A 17252-nucleotide genomic window follows, 5' to 3' on the forward strand; every position below is an offset into this window, starting at 1 on the left:
CCCCTGATAAGCGGAAGAAAATGATGATGAATTTAAAAAAATGCATATTTCAGGTTTGAGGTATATTTTTTCAGTTCCATTAAAATTTGTAATTTAGGTAAGTTTAAATGAGCTGAATATATTTGGATGTCTGAATATAATCTATATTTAATCAGTCTGCTACAGTAACAGCTATGACCAAATACAGTTAGTAGTTAATGTAACCGGGACCCTTGTGTGACCGCACGTTAATGCACGCGCACATGTCTGCGCTTACGCACGCATGTTGGTCATCAGACGTGCTTGTGGCTGGTGGAGCCGTGGCGCTTTGAGCTTTGATTAGAATTGTTGCTTTGCGCCGCAGTTCTACCCAGTTGTTTGTTTGGCTCCGACTTGTATGTGGAAACATTACAGTATTGTTATTATTATTGTGGTGAAAACCGCGACAATTTGGTATAGTGAATGTCGGAAACCGGGCCATTTTAGTGTTTTACAGATATTTGTCGGGACCCGGGACACCCGGCTTGAAACCGGGATGACTGGTCACCCTAGCTTTGAGTGCCTACTCCCAGCTTTAATTTGAGAGTATTCACATCCAAATTGTTGGAAGAGTTTAGGAATTACAGCTCTTTAATATGTAACCCCATCTTTTTCAATTGACTCAAAAGCTGTTTCATGGACAGGTGTGGGCTATTCATTCGTTCATGATTTATCAGTTAAGCAGGTAAAAGGTCTGGAGTTGATTCCACGTAAGATCTCGAATTAGAGTTTTGACTAAGCGAAATCATGTTGCAGATGTATGTAAGGAATATCCAATCTAGCAAGTAAATGTTAAAACGTCTTGTCATACATTTCGGTGTGTTGCCAAAAACATTTCCCCAAATGCTCTACTCCATTGAATACGACACTGGCCCAAGCACAAGTCAAGTGGTATGGCGCGTCCCGTCTGACTAACTTAACAAGTGGTACTCATGACTCAGGTTCAACTGCTCCCACTAGAAGAGCCACTATACCAAACCCACCTGAATGTTCAACGTTTGGAAAGTGACTGCCCCACGTACTCCAGAGTGCCTTGACACGCAGGGTCCGATGACAATGCAGATATTCTGAAGGTATAAATACAGACATTGTGGACCGGTCTCATCACCGTGCAACTTTCATCGGATCAAGATGGCGCAGAGGGAGATGGTTTTTCTGGTGACCTCCGCGCTGCTGTGCGGCCTTCATCTGTCTGAGGGGAAGATTTCAGGTGATGATTTTTCTCCATCATAAATATGTTGTTTTTCATACAAATGCAATTTCAATCACTTATATTAATGCTCTTTCCATGATTATTTGGGTGTAATCATTAAAATGTTATCAAGTGGACATGTTTTTCTGTTGTTTCCTATGATTTGTTATCCACAATGCCTGGAAGCGAAGATGGGATTATTTCTCAGTTGAACTACTTGAGTTAAATCTGGAGTCTATCTTCCAATAATAATTAAAAAAAGAATAATGTTTTCAGAATACCAGTTGGAGTCAGAGACCCTCAGCCACTGTGAGTTGCTACGAGGCCTTGCTTCATCCCGGCAACAAGACCATGTTTATCAGTGCTCAGAGGATGGACGGTTTAGGTACACTGGAGAAAAATTCTTATTATCACTTCACAGAATATGACACATTATTTTAAAGTGGATAGCTTGGACAACAGGAACAACATCTGTCAGGGAATAAACACTTGTTGTTCCCCCTCTGGCATCTTGGTGGAACCAACCTAATTGCCACGTAGCTGGTTCACTCTGTGATTAGGCTGCTCCCACCAAAATTGTCTTCCCCCAACTCTTGCTGTGTTCTCCAGACACATCCAGTGCGGGCTGAGCGGTGTGGAGTGCTGGTGTGTGAATGCCGAGGGAGCTGAGATCTCCGGGACCAGACGAAACGGAACGGCTGTCAACTGTGAGCAAACGCGCCTCTCCACTTGTCTCAGTCACTCAAAAAATGAATCAAGGGCTTGCTTACTGAATTTTGGTTCAACCGCAATCGTCACGGCCAGTGCAGTTTAACAACCTCACCTGGCTCCGCCTCCCCGGTCCTGTGCCCGCAGGTCTGACTTCCTGCCAGCTCCACAGACAGCAGGCCTGGCTGGATGGCGAAGCCCCGCTGGTGCCCCGATGCCAGACCTCCGGGGAGTACCAACCCGTGCAGTGTGACAGTGCCCATGGCCAGTGCTGGTGCGTGGACGTGGAGGGCATGGAGATCTATGGCACCCGGCAGAATGGAAAGCCCTCTCAGTGTGAGTTGGCCTGGGCCTCGACGTCCGTGACAGACTGATGTGTGTTTCTAGTTGAGTCTCTAATGTGCCCGAGATTACTGCCGGACTATGTCAAAGACAAATGTCCCCTTTGGTACTTATATGCGTTCTCGTTCAGTAACGGTTGCATGACATTTCCCATTTGGGTTGTGTAAATGCTGAGGTTAAGACCTCAGCTGGATTTGATTGAAAACGAGAGCCACTTTTTACCCCAGGCCCCGGCAGCTGTGAGGTCCGATCACGTCGTCTCCTCCATGGTGTTGGGGAGAGCTCCCCGCCTCTGTGCTCGGCTGACGGCTCCTTCTTGCCCGTGCAGTGCAAGTTTGTCAACACTACTGACAGGATGGTCTTTGACCTGCTCCACACTTTCAACAGGTGAGCACACGAAGATGAACAGTGAAAACCAAAATGGCCATTTGCCTAACCCCTAACCCCTAACCCTAACCCCTAACCCTAACCCCTAACTCTAACCCGTAATGCCTAAACTTAACCTAGCCCTAATGCCTAACCCTAACCCCTAACTCTAACCTGTAATGCCTATACTTAACCTAGCCCTAATGCCTAACCCCTAACTCTAACCCGTAATGCCTAAACTTAACCTAGCCCTAATGCCTAACCCTAATTTGTAGTTTCAATCTAAAACTAACCCCTAAGTCATAAAATCTAGTTTTTCCTAATGGGGATGTCCACACAGGGCGTTTTTGTCCCCTTAAGGTATGCACACATGCACGCACAGACATTTTACATTGAGAATATTAGACAGCTTTGCACAGTCATGGTCTCTGCCTCTAGATGGCAGTTGTGCCTTAGGCTTTGGTCTGTGCAGAGATGACGAATATGATGACAAGATCTTTGTGTCCACCCCAAAAATGACATTAATGTCCTGTGAGAACTGGGTTTCCACCAGATTCACTCGCATCCATTCACCTATTTAGACTGGTGGATGCATTTAATTTAAAACCTTTTTTTTTTAATAGCCTGTAAAGAGTGTTGATGTTAACCGTAATGGGTGGAGGCTAGGATGCTGTGCTAGCCTAATGAATATGCATGAAGTTTTGTTGTTCTTAATGTTGCCTGGGTTTCACATGGTCACCTATCAGAATGCTGGGAAAAATGTAAGAGTCTGTCCCTTGTCAGTCTATGGTCTGTCCTGTCAAAAAACCCTCACGTATCAATTGTTGAACCACTTGATATGGGCAGATTTCTTGTTGGAGTGAGGAGGGCCTGGCCTTTAGACAGGGTTCCTACTGAAGACTATATTATGGAGCCCAGATTAACATCTGTATTTTTATGCTAATATTAACCTATTCCTGTGTATGGAATTGCACATTTTTGAATTTAACTTAAATGAGATGGTGTGTAGGAAGCAAATTGTACAGTACAGCATTTATACTTTAGATTAGATTCAACTTTATTGTCATTGAACAAGCACAAGTACAGTACAACGAAATGCAGTTAGCATCTAATCAGAAGTACAAATGGAAGAGTGCAGAACATTTACAAGTATATTTATGTTAAAAGTGGAATGTATAGATGTGCAAAGAAGGCAAATGCAGTACAAATGGCAATACTACATGTGCAATTAAGGCAAATAGAGGAGGGCAGAAAATGTATAAAATGTATGTATAGTGGATCTTACAAGTGGGATAAATAGCTGTACAGGTACAAATGTCAATTCTACATGGCATTCTAGATGTGCAAACGAGACATATTTGAAGGAGTAAAGTAGCATGGGCAGAAATAGCAGCTATGAGGCCCCTGCTGTAGACGTGTATATGTAACAACTGGAAAAGTACGAAGGCAACTCTAGATGTGCAATGAAGGCAAGTTGAAGGAGCAAGGTGTGTGCAACTGAAATGCAGGGATTGCAGCAGTGAGGTTCCTGAAAACTACATTATCAGACTTTGCAAGGCAGTTTCAGAGTCCAGTAGTACAAAGGGAGTAGGGCAACAAGGTCCCTGGGGGGGGGGGTATGGTTAGTGATGGGCCACAGAGTTCAGCAGGGTAACAGTAGATGGAACGAAACTGTTCCTGAGCCTGCTGGTGTGGGAATGAAGAGACCTGTACCACCTGCCTGACGGTAGGAGGGCAAACAGATTGTGGCATGGATGTGAAGAGTCCCTGATGATACCACGCACCCTGTGCAGACAACACTTGCGCTGGAGGTCTATGATGGCCGGGAGCTGGGCATCAGTGATGTGCTGGGCGAATTTCACCACTCGTTGCAGGGCCTTCCGGTCAGCTTCTGAGAAACCGCTAAACCACACTGTGGCACAGTTAGTCAGATTGCTGTCAATTGTGCCGCAGTTAAAGTTCACAAGGATCTTGGAAGACAGCTCCATGGTTTTATTTGCATTCAGGGTTAGGTTATTGTCAATGCATCATGCCGTCAGGCCCTTGACCTCCTCCCTGTAGGCTGACTCGTCATTGTCACTGATCAGGTCTACCACCGTGGGGTCGTCTGCAAACTTGATGATGGTGTTGGAACTGTGTACAGGAACGCAGTTGTGGGTGAAGAGGGAGTACAGGAGGGGGCTCAGCACACAGCCTTGTGGAACACCAGTGTTCAGGATCAGGGTGGAGGAGGTGAAGTTGTCTAACCTGACAGACTGGGGTCTGTTGGTTAGGAAGTCCAAAGTCTGATTGCAGAGAGAGGGGCTGATCCCCAGGTCATAGAGTTTATTGACCAGCCAAGAGGGGATGACCGTGTTGAATACTGAGCTATGTCTGAATAATAAGAAGTCTATTCTCACATAGGTGTTGGTTTTGCCCATGTGGGTCAGGGCAGAGTGTTAAGCTGTGGAGACGGCATCCTCTGTAGACCTGTTTGACCGCTAGGCAAACTGGTAGGGATCCAGTGTCGAGGGGAGACAGGACTTAAGTTTGGGCCAGAACTAGTCTAATCATTTCATGATCATAGGGAGTTGAATGCGACAAGTTGGAAGTCATTCTGGCTAGACAGTAGTCTGTGAATGCCTGGATGCCCTGCCACATGCGTCAGGGTTTGGAGTTGTTCTTGAAGTGCTCCTCAGTCCGCAGTTTGTGGTCATTTTTGGCCATCTTGTTGCCTTTTTTCAGATTGGCCCTGGATGAGCTGTAGACCTCCGCATCGCTGGATCTGAAAGCAGCGTTGTGTCTTTAGCAGTTGTTGGACCTCTATGTTCATGCACAGCTTCTGGTTGGGGAAGGTCTTTATTAGTTTATGCATGGTGACATTGTTGATGCTGATCTTGATGTAATCCAGAATGGAGGAAGCATATGTTTCATTGTCTGTATGGTCAAGAGCGGCTTGAGTGGCAAACAAACTGCAGTCTGTGAGTTGAAACTGGTGCTGTAGTAGTGAGTCTGAATCACCTGGCCCCACTTTGACTGTCTGATGCAGTGTTTTCCAACTCCATTCCTGGAGTAACCCCATCATGTACCCCTTTTAATGATAGACCGCTGCCAGCTCACTCTCTCACCAGCCACCCAGGCCACGCCCCCGATCACTGGAGTTCTGAACACCTGTTGTTAATCCCTGGGGTTAGGTTTCACCTGTGTATATATATTGCATATTACTCTGTCTTCATTGTTTCTTTGTGAGGTATTGTTAGTTAGTTGCTACTCTACTGAGCCTGTATTTATTCTTGACCTTCTGATTCCTACCAATTACATTTTTGACACCTCTCGACCAGGTTTCCTAGCCCATTCCTCGTGTCTTTGCCTGTCTTACATTCTACCTGGTTTTGACCTTCTGCCTTGGATTCCATGTTTGTACCCCTTGCTGTTATTAAATCTGTGCTCTATACTTGGATCAATTACAGTCTCCCTGGGGTTCATAACATGGTCCCAGATCGATTTAGCTGGTTCAGCTGATTAGTGGCTTAAAGATTAGTTGACCAATTGATTTAGGTTGTTTGGTTCTCTGACAAAAATGTGTGCTTTTGGGTGTGCTCAGTTACTGAAGTTGGAAAATGCTGGTCTAAAGTGAACAAAGTAGCCATTCCAGATGATACTTCTTTGATTGTCCATCTAATCTGGAATGTGGGTTTGTGAAAACTGCTTACACATTAGTTAAATTGTGTGGAAGTGCATGATATTCAGCTCCTTCATGCAAAAGCTTTTTCAACTTCTGTTGAGCCAGCTGCAGAAACACAAAAACTCTGATGCATTCCACAGAGGCCTGCTTACAAATCCATAGTTGAATTATAATAATGTCTTTCTGGCCACACGTTTATTTTCCCCCGCCAGCTACATTGAATTCATTGCTGGCCAGCTGATGTTATTTCAAAGGGAAATCAACTTCATCAACTACAACCACAGTGCACTGCTTTTCTTTAAATGTTAGACCAGAGTCTTGGCCAGATGCTACTGCATGTGTGTCTCTGAATGCCTGTGCAGGGTTCCAAGTTGACCTGATCTTGCCTTTTTGCATGATTTGCCCCCCAGCCTGGCTCAGGCCCTCTGTTACCCTCCAGTCTACAGTGAATCACAACGGGGGCAAAGGTCAGGTTGTTCCTTGTCTTCTAAAGCCACTTGGGAACTTGTCCTCACTGCCAACTAGTAGGCAAACATTCATCAGAGGATTAAACCTCCAAAATCAAAACCTGTAAAGTGAAATGTTCCCTTTTTAGGCTGAGAAACAGAAGAGATCATGGCTACAACTTAGTAGTTCCATTGGCTGTGAAGTTGTTTTAAAGGGTCACTCAACCGTCCGGTCTTTTTTGACCTGTCTTGTGGCCAGATCAACTAGGAATCAGCAGGACATTCTGCTGCTGTTTTATTTTTAGCTTTGGTAGCTTACAATAAGTGATAGGCTATCAGCAGTTTACATTTATCTTTGAGCTAAATACAGTTTTACAGACACTATTTCCTGTTAAGTAGATGCAGTATGATATACACTATGTCCTGTTAACTAGATACAGTGTAAAAACAGACTGTTATCTGCGACTTCGATCTTCTGTTATCTGAACATCCTAACTCAGAACCTAAAGTTTACCAGGTATGATTCCTACAAAGTGGCCAAGAAAAAGTAAGTCTAAATAAATCTTTTTTTATAAAAATTGATCCATTGCAGACTCTTTGCAATTCTTCTCGTCACACAAAGGAAGCTCTAACTCAGCTGTTGTTAATTACACAGACCAGTTTGGTTCTATGGTTGATATTGATATCTACAGCTACCATGTCCATGCCTGCAGGTCTGTTTTATTACTCCAGGAACCAGTTTTCCATAAAGTGTCTGACGTGTTCACAGGTTCCCCAAAGTATTCCAGACCTTCAGCAGCTTCAGACAGACATACCCTGGGGTGTCCAGTTACTGTTTCTGTGCTGACAGCAGAGGCAGAGAACTTCCTAGCACAGGTAACAGATTCTACATCCCCAGGTGCCTTCCCAAATACTTATATCATTAGTACTAGACAATGTGAGGAAGTGAAATCCTTGTTTCCCCCCCGCGATAACCAGGCGTAGAGCTTTTCCTAGACGAGGTGTACGACACAGCCTTCTCTGGCCTGGAATCGGGCCGTTCTTTCTCCCAGACCAACATTTATCGTATCCTACAGAGGAGGTTCCTGGCCCTCCGATTGGCTACAACTGGCAGGTTCAGATGTAGGTTTATTTTGTTTCTTAATCAATTTAATTTGAATGGCTCATGATGACGACTGGAGCAGAAGTGATGGAATGCAGTCAAACACGCAATTTGCATTGGTTTGATTTAATTCACTTGATTTCTGGCGTTCTTATAAGCCTTTCTTTACATAAGCTGCTTCTCTGGCTTCTTTAAAATTCCTGCATTCTGTCTCCCTCTCCCTGTGTTCTGTTTGTCTCTCTCCCTGTGTTCTGTCTGTCTCTCTCTCCCTGTGTTCTGTTTGTCTCTCTCCCTGTGTTCTGTCTGTCTCTCTCTCCCTGTGTTCTGTCTGTCTCTTCCTGTCACCGAGGCGCGTCCCCTTGTGAGAGCGAGCGAACCGCTGCGATTGCAGCCGGCGGTGTCTTTGTGCCATCCTGTGATGCTAGCGGCGGTTACGTGCCAGTCCAGTGCCAGGCCGGGGGGCAGTGCTGGTGTGTCGACAGCGAAGGGAAGGAGATCTCTGGGACGCGACGACTAGGAGGAACCCCTGACTGTGGTAAGGTAGCAGGTTGTGTTGTCTGTGGACAACTGCAGCACACACGAGTTAGAAATCAGCTTTAAGGGACAGATTATCTCTGAGTCTGAGGTACTGTGTGAATGCTCTCCCTGAACCGTGTTTTCTGTCTCTCCTCTCCGCTGGTGAACTCAGGTGCTGCTCTGAAGGACTGTCCGTCTGAGCGCCGTCAGGCCCTATCCCGACTCCTCTCTGGCCCCTCAGGGCAGGACCCCCCGACACACCCAGACCGCCTCTCTCCCTGTCACCCCCAGCTGCACCAGCTCCTCCTGGGGTCTCTCCCCGAGTCGGACCGAGACAATTTAGAAGACGTCCTTGCCGAGACTGTCCAGGGACTGTTCCCTAGTGGAGCGATGGCCCTCAAAGCCCTGGCCCTGGCCTCCGACCCCAAGAGGCTCCTGGAGAACTTGTTCGGGGGAAAGTTCTTGAGGAACACAGTGAGCTTTAACTTCACAGGGGCTGTCGGAGTCAGTGGCACACACAAGTTCAGCCAGGCCCATCCGAAAACCAACCAAGACCTGGTAAAACTCATCAGCGCCACCCTAGAGAACCCAGACTTCCTTTCTGCCCTGGGCCAAACCATCCTCCTATACAAAGCACAGGACAGCACCCGGATAGGTTTGTTTTTGTAATTGTGTCTTTATTGTTTTATATCATCGCATGTCCTTTCCTTTTTAATGTCAATTACCCCTGTGGACATGTTTTAAATAGATCATTTAAAGCACTATCCTCTTGGGATGGCGATACAGATCTACTTTTATTTCTATTTTTTACACTAATTAATTCAATTCTATAGGTGAGCTCCTCAGGACTCAGTTTGATAGCGCCCAATCAGGTGGCTGTGAGAGGGATCCCTCTGCCCTGTACGTGCCCAGCTGCCATGACAACGGTCAGTATGAGGACGTCCAGTGCCATGGCTCAGAGTGCTGGTGTGTTGACCCCCGAGGTCAAGAGGTCATGGGGTCACGAGCCACAGGCAAAAGGCCAAGGTGTCCATCTCCGTGCGAGGTTGAGCGTGCGGCAGCCCAGAGGGTAACTACTTTCCCCTGCCATGTTTGTGAATACCCACCTGGGTTTTAATGGTGATTTCCTGATGTATTTGTCGACTGCATGTTGAGGACCGGTCAGGCTGTTCAACCGTGCTCCACATCCTTTGCATGTGACTGGACAGGTGAAATCGAGCCGGGCTGCAGGGGTTGAGATTTTCTTGCCGAAGTGCGCGGAGGACGGGAGCTATGTGACCCTACAGTGTCTGGGGAGAAGCTGCTTCTGCCTGGATCACCAGGGCAACCGCCTGGGAGACCATCACGACGCCAGCGCCATTGGACAAGCCTTTCAGTGTGAGTAGGCCTCTCCGTTATTAGCAGAAATATCAAATGTGTTTCATAAAGCTCTTTTTGCATCAGTAGTTGTCACAAAGTGGTTTTACGGACACCCAGCCTGAAAGCCCAAAGAACAAGCAACAACAGTTAATGCACGGTGGCTAGGACAAACACCCTAGTGGGGTCAAAACTCAGGAAGAAACCTAGAGAGGAGCCAGAATCTGAGGGGTGGCCCGGTCCTATTCTGGCTGTGCGGAGTAGAGATTATAAGAGTACATTTGACCTTTGGGCCACATCAATGAGGTTGTCCCTTGTTAAGGTTATAGTGTGTAATTTAGGACAATCACATTTCTGTTGTTGTTTTTCCCCCGTACTCCAGGTCCTTCTCCCTCTCCTCCTCCCTCTCCTCCTCCCTTTCAAGCCCCAGTGGGCTCCTGTGCCCTGGCTGCAGGAGTAGTAGAGGAGTTCCTGGAAGATGCTGAGCGTCTGATACTCCTATCCAACCGCTCTCACACACCTGTGGGCTACAGGTAAACCTGATGACGGACATCCTGTTCTGAGACATGCCGAGGAGCCGAATATCTTTGTTCTCACAAGTTCACTATTCTGTCAGTGAGCGCATGTCGAATGTGAGCAGGGTTGCAAAATTTCAGTACCTTCAGTTTCCGATTGAAACGTATCTGGAATCAGGCTGGAAAGAGCAGGAGAGCTGTCAGTCCTCCATTCAAGATTTCGAAGACACTTGTCTATTTTTGGAAAGTTACTTAAGTGTTGCAGCCCAGGTGTTCGTTTACTAAGGCTTCTTCCTGTGGTTGTTCCCCCTGGTGTGTAGCTACCTGCTGTCTGAGGGGCTTCGTCTGAGCCCTAACGAACTGCTCCAAGCCCTCCCCACAGAGACCACGCTGCTGTCTGACAAGCTGCTTAGCCAATCAAAATCTGCTCTACAACTGGCTGTCCACTCCAGTACGTCTTACGTGATGTCATTTCCTCCGAATACGATGTCATATGCTACCTTGCGTGAAATGATCCATAAATTGCCCCTCCCGGTGCTTAACTACAAAGAGTACATTTTTCATATTTATAGTAATTTAAATATATACATTTTCTTCTATTTCACATGTTTGTTTTTGTGCCAAACGCAAATGCCCATAACATTGAAATGAGCACATTGTTTTAATCTTTCATCTCCAGCCCTTCAGTTCTACTGGCGCAGTCGGTGGGCATCGTCCTTGGAGGAGAGGACGTCTGTGCTGATGGGCTACCAGCCCTACAGACCTCAGTGCGACGCCCACGGTCTGTGGGTGCCCACCCAATGTCACCCCAGCTCAGGTACCTCCGCCTCCTCTATGGAACGTCTCTTTGTCCAGGAAGTTCCGCTCAGGGTCGGAAACCCTCCTGTCTTGGCCCTCGTGGTCAGTGTATCGTAGACGTTTCTTTATTCAGAATATTCCAGTTGGGTCTTAGGGTGGTGCAGTGTCTAAACCGTTGCCTCCAGAGCACATGTACTACTGTAGCATGGGACCAAATCCAGCCCACATGTACTACTGTAGCATGGGACCAAATCCAGCCCACATGTACTACTGTAGCATGGGACCAAATCCAGCCCACATGTACTACTGTAGCATGGGACCAAATCCAGCCCACATGTACTACTGTAGCATGGGACCAAATCCAGCCCACATGTACTACTGTAGCATGGGACCAAATCCAGCCCACATGTACTACTGTAGCATGGGACCAAATCCAGCCCCCTCTCATAGTTGAAGTGTACCTATGATGAAAATTACAGGCCTCTCTCATTTTTTTAAGTGGGACAACTTGCACAATTGGGGGCTGACTAAATACTTTTTTGCCCCACTGTATAATAAATATTTGGGTTGAAGAAAGACAAGGCACTTGAACAGTACTGTTGTCTGTGTTTCGTACTGTAGGTTCCTGCTGGTGTGTGGATGAGAAAGGAGTCTTTATCTCCGGCACTCCGGTTAGGCGTCCGACGCGGAGACTGGAGTGTAAGACTGACGCCATTTTAGAGTTTCTAGTCGGCTGTCATTCTCTCGGCCCGCTTTGTTCTTTGGCTTCTGGGCTGACGTGTCTGAATGAATCTGCCTTGTGTTCCAGGCCAGACCCGTTGTCAGAGGGAGCACGACCAGTCTCTGCTTTCTGATTGGACGTCCAGTTCCTCTTTCACCCCGACATGTGACACAGTGAGTAATGACAGATCTGGTCTGGCATGTAGGTTACTTTCTTTTCCTCCTTTGTTTGTGTATTTTTGAAGCGTCTGCAATTATAACAGACATCCTGTACGTTGGAAATTAATCTTTGTGACGTTAACAACAGTTGTTTAAGTTTCATAGTTATATAAGGTCTAGAAAGCACTTTATTGGTTTTTAAGATCGAGTCCCCGAGCCAGCCAAGATCTGTCATTATGCTCATGAGCACCCATGGCAGCCCCCCCCCGATCTCTCCAATTCCGAAGGGGCACCTTTAAATCCATAAACTGACAAATATCCCCTTTTCCTTTCCCTTTCCAGAGTGGCCAATTCTCTGTGCTCCAGAAGGACCGTTCAGGCCGAGATGAAGCCTGGTGTGTCAGTCCCTTCACTGGGGAAGTCCTCCGGCCTGCTGCCTTGAGGCCCACAGGAGGCCCCTCATGTACTGACATGCACCCGCCGCTATAACAATCTGAATGCATCCCAAATGCCGCCCTATGCCCTTAAACCGAGCACTGCCCTTTGATCACTGTAAAGGGAATATGGCGATTTACACACCGGATTGAACACTATGACTGATGCCTGAATCACTCACTCTTCCCTCTCAAACTCTCACATGTATCTTCAGTATCCGTGCTGTTAGAGGCTGGTGGCTACGGGTTAGCTTTGCCTTGCTCATGAATGCTCTTAGTTGTTTTGGAAATTGACCCACTTTTCGGGCATCTTTCCTATTTGGCTAACTTTAGCTAAGCCTGTGTTGTTCACTTCAGCACAGTTGTACATTAAATACCCTGATGTTTTCAAGCCCACCTGCCACCCTGACTGCGATAACCCCCGTAGGTCCTAGCTGGTGCCAGTTGCTGAAGGACAGCGGTCCCGCCAGACCGGGTTATGACCCAGATTGCCAGATGGAGGGAGCGCTGTTCACCCCTCGGCAGTGTGACCAGACGGACTGCTGGTGTGTGTCTCAGACCGATGGACAGGAGCTCCCACTGACCAGGACCCCACGCAGCTCAGGGGATGGTCCTACCTGTGACAGTAAGTCTGTCCAGGTGGACTGGATGTTTGGTCTGTAGTGTTTTGTATTGTATTCTTCCTCCCCGTGTCGCCCCTCATCTTCCTCCCCGTGTCGCCCTTCATCTTCCTCCAGGTCCACAGTGCCCATCTCCCCACTCTGACCCCATTTCCCATGGTGATGTTGTCTGTCTCTCTGAGTTGGTTGGTGGTCAGCAAAGCTGTGACTTAATCTGTCACCTGGGTTATGAAAGCACACTTCCTGTGAACACGTTTCTGTGTGACATGAAGACCAGAAAGTGGATGACGGAGGCCCCACTTCCTCAAGCCTGCCAGAGTAACTTACCGCACACTTCTTCAAACACAATTGTATTCACTGTCTGTCTGACTTTCTCAATCTCTCTGGCTCTGTCAAATGTTTGTATTTGTCTCTCCCTTTGTCTTCCTCTCTCTTTCTCTCTCTCTTTCTCTTTCTCTCTTTCTAAATATATAACTTGTAATGAGATCTTTGGTTTGCCCTGACATCCCCAGACAATTATCTCAAGCTTCCAGATTTTACCACCAACTGTTGAGTGATGATTCAGCAAAGCCTTTCTGCTGCCTGTAGAGCAGGGCTACATGAGTCTCCCTATGAGCTGCCTCTCAGAGAATACCAATAGAAGTCATAGACAGGCTTCTTCACTACGACGGGTATGGTGATTGACAAACAGCCACCAGTGTTTTTCTGGTCAACCTGAAACCCAGTGACGAAGGTGTCTGGAAGTGGTTTGGGCAGGGTTGTGTTTATCCTGGCTGGAGTGTTACAGGACAGTTGTTTTGGGTGACTGCCTCACTATTTTGGGTTGTTCGTATGTGGTTGTTTACTTCTTACTCAGACTAATGATGCTTCCCACTGTAGCCAGTGTTGTGGACAGTGTGTGGGTGTGCGTGCGTGTGCGCGTGTGTGTGTGTTTGTGTGTGCTAGTGTGATGCAATGTGTTTGTGTGGTAGTGTGATGCAGTGTGTGAGGTGGTTTGTGTGGTAGTGTGATACAGTGTGTGAGGTTGTTTGTGTGGTAGTGTTATGTATGGTTAATGTTTGACATGGATGTCACGTTTCTCTGCCCTGTACTGAAGCCCCCAGTACTGTAATTCACTCTGTTTCTCTGTCTGTCTGTTGCTGTCCCTGTCTGTCTGTCTCTATATTTCTGTCTGTCGTTGTCCTTGTCTGTTCCAGGACCTCAGGTGCTGCAAACAGTCCAGACGTCTGTTGTGCTGCAGCTCTCTCTGGCTCCAGGTCAGGAACCCTGCAGCTCCTCCCTTTACTCCAGGCTGCAGATCTCTCTTCTGCAGAACATGAGGGCCAAGGGTCTCTGCAGTCTGCAGGTTGGTGTGCGTGCGTGTGTGTGTGTGTGTGTGTGTGTGTGTGTGTGCGCGCGTGCACAGACCCCACTGTCTGCCCCCTACTGGCCTAATGGGATAACGCAGCAACTTCCTGCAGGAGGTCCTCCAGCCCCACACAACCTGAGCTGAACACATGCATTCAAAACATCTCATTAGAGATCTCCTAACTGTACGTCTCTCCGGTCCTCCAGATGACTTCCTCAGGCCAGTCCGGAGCTGTGTCAGTGTGTGACGACTCCTCTGTGTCGGTGGAGTGCGTGACCGCGGAGAGTCTCCGTGTGGAGGTCAGCTGGAGGGTTCAGCTCTCAGACCTCCCTGTTTCAGCTCTGCCTGACCTGCATGACATTGGTAAGGAGGAGTTCAGACTTGGTCTATATACAGGTATTTGTCTGAAGATTAGTTCAAAGCACGTGAATGGATGCTTCGTCAAGATTATTTGTTAGGTGCCCGAATGCTTAGATAATGTCTCTATTTCCAGACGTGGCGCTCAGTGCAGATAGGCTGTTGGATGGGCTGCTAGGCCTGATGGGTAGTGAACCCTACCAGTCCCTCGTGACCTCTGAACCAGGGGTTATCTCGACCTTAGCCCCCAGCTTTGGTTGCTCCAGTGGTTACCAGCGTGTTACGGCAGGAACAGGATGTGGTACGTCTTTATTACCCATTCCCCTGAAACACAACCCCCCCCCCCCCCCCCGAAACACAACCCCCCCCCCCCCCCCCCCCGAAACACAACTCCAAATCCTGATGGATTCTTGTCTCAGTGAAAATTAAACAGCACTGGGTATTGATTAGTTTTAAAGTCCTCTGACAATATCATCTGTACCTATCACCTCCTTTTCACTCCCCATGTCTGTCTCCCGCCCTCCTCTCGACCCCTTCTCACCCTCTCTCCTCTCTCCCCTTCTCTTCTCCTGCTCCCTTCTCCTTCTCTACCTCTGTTTCGTCAGTGGTGTGTCCTGCAGGTACGTTCTCCAGCGGGGGACTGTGTTCCCCCTGCCCCCAGGGTTCCTACCAGGACCAGGAAGGGACCGACTTCTGCACCATGTGTCCCAAAGGAACCACCACCGCCGCCAACGGAGCCTCCAGCTCAACACACTGTGAGTTAGACGACAGGACCTGCTCAGGTTCCTTAACACCGGCCTTCTCTTTCTTAGGGGCACATCCCTTTCAGCAATTCAACTTTCAAGCGCCGCATTCCTACATTTCATTACTTGGTTATTATATAGGTTGACAATGATTTTAATTAAATCCTCTACCTTTCAGAGAGTATAGTAGTACAGTATACTACACAGTGCAGTGCTCACGTCCACGTTACACACAACTGTGTACCTGGTTTTTATTAACGCGTAGGTTTGACCGAATGTCAGCGCAGTGGTCTGAGGTGTTCTGAGGAAGGGGACTTCCTGTCGGCCCAGCAGGACATCCGGACCAGCAGGTGGCGCTGTGTGACATCCAGTGGAGAGTCTCTGGACTGGACATCCACTCGCCTGCCCCTGCTTCCAGAGGAGTGTGCAGGTACACTGTTATGGTCGCTAAAGTCTGGTGACCTTTCTGAAATGACCAGTTTTCCATGAAGTCGTGGTCGGAAGATTGACCGTTCTGGAAGTGAATTCCCAGGATATGCGGAATACTATCCCCAGGTTTCGGGGAAAGTTACAGCAACTTTGGTCAACATTTTAGGAAAATAATATTTTATTGCTGTGTCTAAAGATTCTCTTTATGTATATTTGGAGGAGTTTTTTTAAGCCCAGTTTTTAAGAAGGATTGTCAAACCACAGACTCTATTTCCCCTTGAATGCAGAATTTCTCTTGATGACCACCTTGCAGAGGGGGGTCTGACTATAACTACCTTACATACGGAGTTAAGTTGAATCATTCACTTAGGAATTGAACCCTTTACTTTAATACTTCAGCAGTGTATCCTCTTCTCTTTGCAGTCTTGGAGAAGTTTGAGCCTGTTCCCAGATCGGCGTTGTCTCTGGAAGCAGAAGGCTCCATCGTCCTTAGTTCAGAGACATCCGATATGGCCATTGAGAACCAACTCAGGAAGTGTGTGTCAGGTGAGATCATGAGGTTCGGGGTTTACCGCGGCCTTGGCTGATTCACATAAACTGCCCTCAGCCGTGAGCGGCAGTGGGACATTTTGATTTATTCTACGACTATGTTCTTACAAATTATTATGAATCCATCTACTTCAAAAATGTCACACTGAGGAAGTTAGTTCATTACTACAGAGGTGCTATGTAGTAGCACGGCAGAATTGCAATGTCTGTTGGCTAACCAATTCTTATCCATCGCTGTTGCTCAACACCAAGGGATTACCTACAACTTGGTCAAAGAAGCAGGACTAATGTTTTATTTTATTTGTTTTCATTTATTGTACTGAATATGTATATTCCTCTGCTCGGGGGACTGCAGAAGGTGTTTGGCTGGATTACCTTTGAGAACTTCTCTAGCATTGTCAGTGCCATTCTCTACCAGCTGACCAACACCCGGTCACTATAGAACATCCTAACAGCAGGTTGCACGTAAATGGGTTTTATGCACCAAAACCGCAAATGTTATTTCTCCGCGGATCTCCAGTTTGTGCCCAGGACCAGACCTGCCTCCATGTTGGCCTGTACTCAGACGCAGGACAAACCCGCTGTGACCTCTACAGCACAGACGGAGCTAATATCGAGTGCCAGCCCTCGGAGCAAGTACGTAAGACCGCCGTGTGGCCTTGTATCCCCGCACAATGTGGGCCCATTTAAAAACAGATCCGCATTCCCTGCATAGTGAGTGGACTTTGTTTTGACCGTTTGAGTCATAAATGGTGCGCTAAATGCACGTTAGGGGGACATTTGGGACTAAGAACTTTTTCTGTTGTTCAGAGATGTTATTGTATGATACCCAGTCCACTCCATAACAAATCCTTGACATCAATGGTTTGA

The 17252-nt window shown here is 47.4% G+C and overlaps 1 protein-coding gene across 1 annotated transcript in view; it reads left to right on the forward strand.

Annotated features, from left to right (window-relative positions):
* The first annotated feature begins 1149 nt into the window (after positions 1–1149).
* Positions 1150–17252, forward strand: part of tg (thyroglobulin) — a 44408-nt gene continuing 28305 nt past the window's right edge. Inside the window, exons 1-26 of the mRNA XM_029113464.2 lie at positions 1150–1228; positions 1487–1595; positions 1820–1917; positions 2066–2254; positions 2488–2647; positions 7506–7612; positions 7715–7858; positions 8188–8373; positions 8527–9009; positions 9188–9423; positions 9563–9731; positions 10093–10243; positions 10546–10676; positions 10905–11042; positions 11645–11722; positions 11832–11917; positions 12245–12365; positions 12764–12961; positions 13074–13274; positions 14153–14301; positions 14511–14667; positions 14798–14962; positions 15267–15416; positions 15670–15834; positions 16257–16379; positions 16903–17018. Of these exons, the coding sequence (XP_028969297.2) occupies positions 1150–1228; positions 1487–1595; positions 1820–1917; positions 2066–2254; positions 2488–2647; positions 7506–7612; positions 7715–7858; positions 8188–8373; positions 8527–9009; positions 9188–9423; positions 9563–9731; positions 10093–10243; positions 10546–10676; positions 10905–11042; positions 11645–11722; positions 11832–11917; positions 12245–12365; positions 12764–12961; positions 13074–13274; positions 14153–14301; positions 14511–14667; positions 14798–14962; positions 15267–15416; positions 15670–15834; positions 16257–16379; positions 16903–17018 (4089 nt within the window). The remainder of the gene's footprint in view (positions 1229–1486; positions 1596–1819; positions 1918–2065; positions 2255–2487; positions 2648–7505; positions 7613–7714; positions 7859–8187; positions 8374–8526; positions 9010–9187; positions 9424–9562; positions 9732–10092; positions 10244–10545; positions 10677–10904; positions 11043–11644; positions 11723–11831; positions 11918–12244; positions 12366–12763; positions 12962–13073; positions 13275–14152; positions 14302–14510; positions 14668–14797; positions 14963–15266; positions 15417–15669; positions 15835–16256; positions 16380–16902; positions 17019–17252) is intronic.

The sequence above is a fragment of the Esox lucius genome, chromosome 16 (genome assembly GCF_011004845.1).
Source record: "Esox lucius isolate fEsoLuc1 chromosome 16, fEsoLuc1.pri, whole genome shotgun sequence".
Classification (NCBI taxonomy): domain Eukaryota; kingdom Metazoa; phylum Chordata; class Actinopteri; order Esociformes; family Esocidae; genus Esox; species Esox lucius.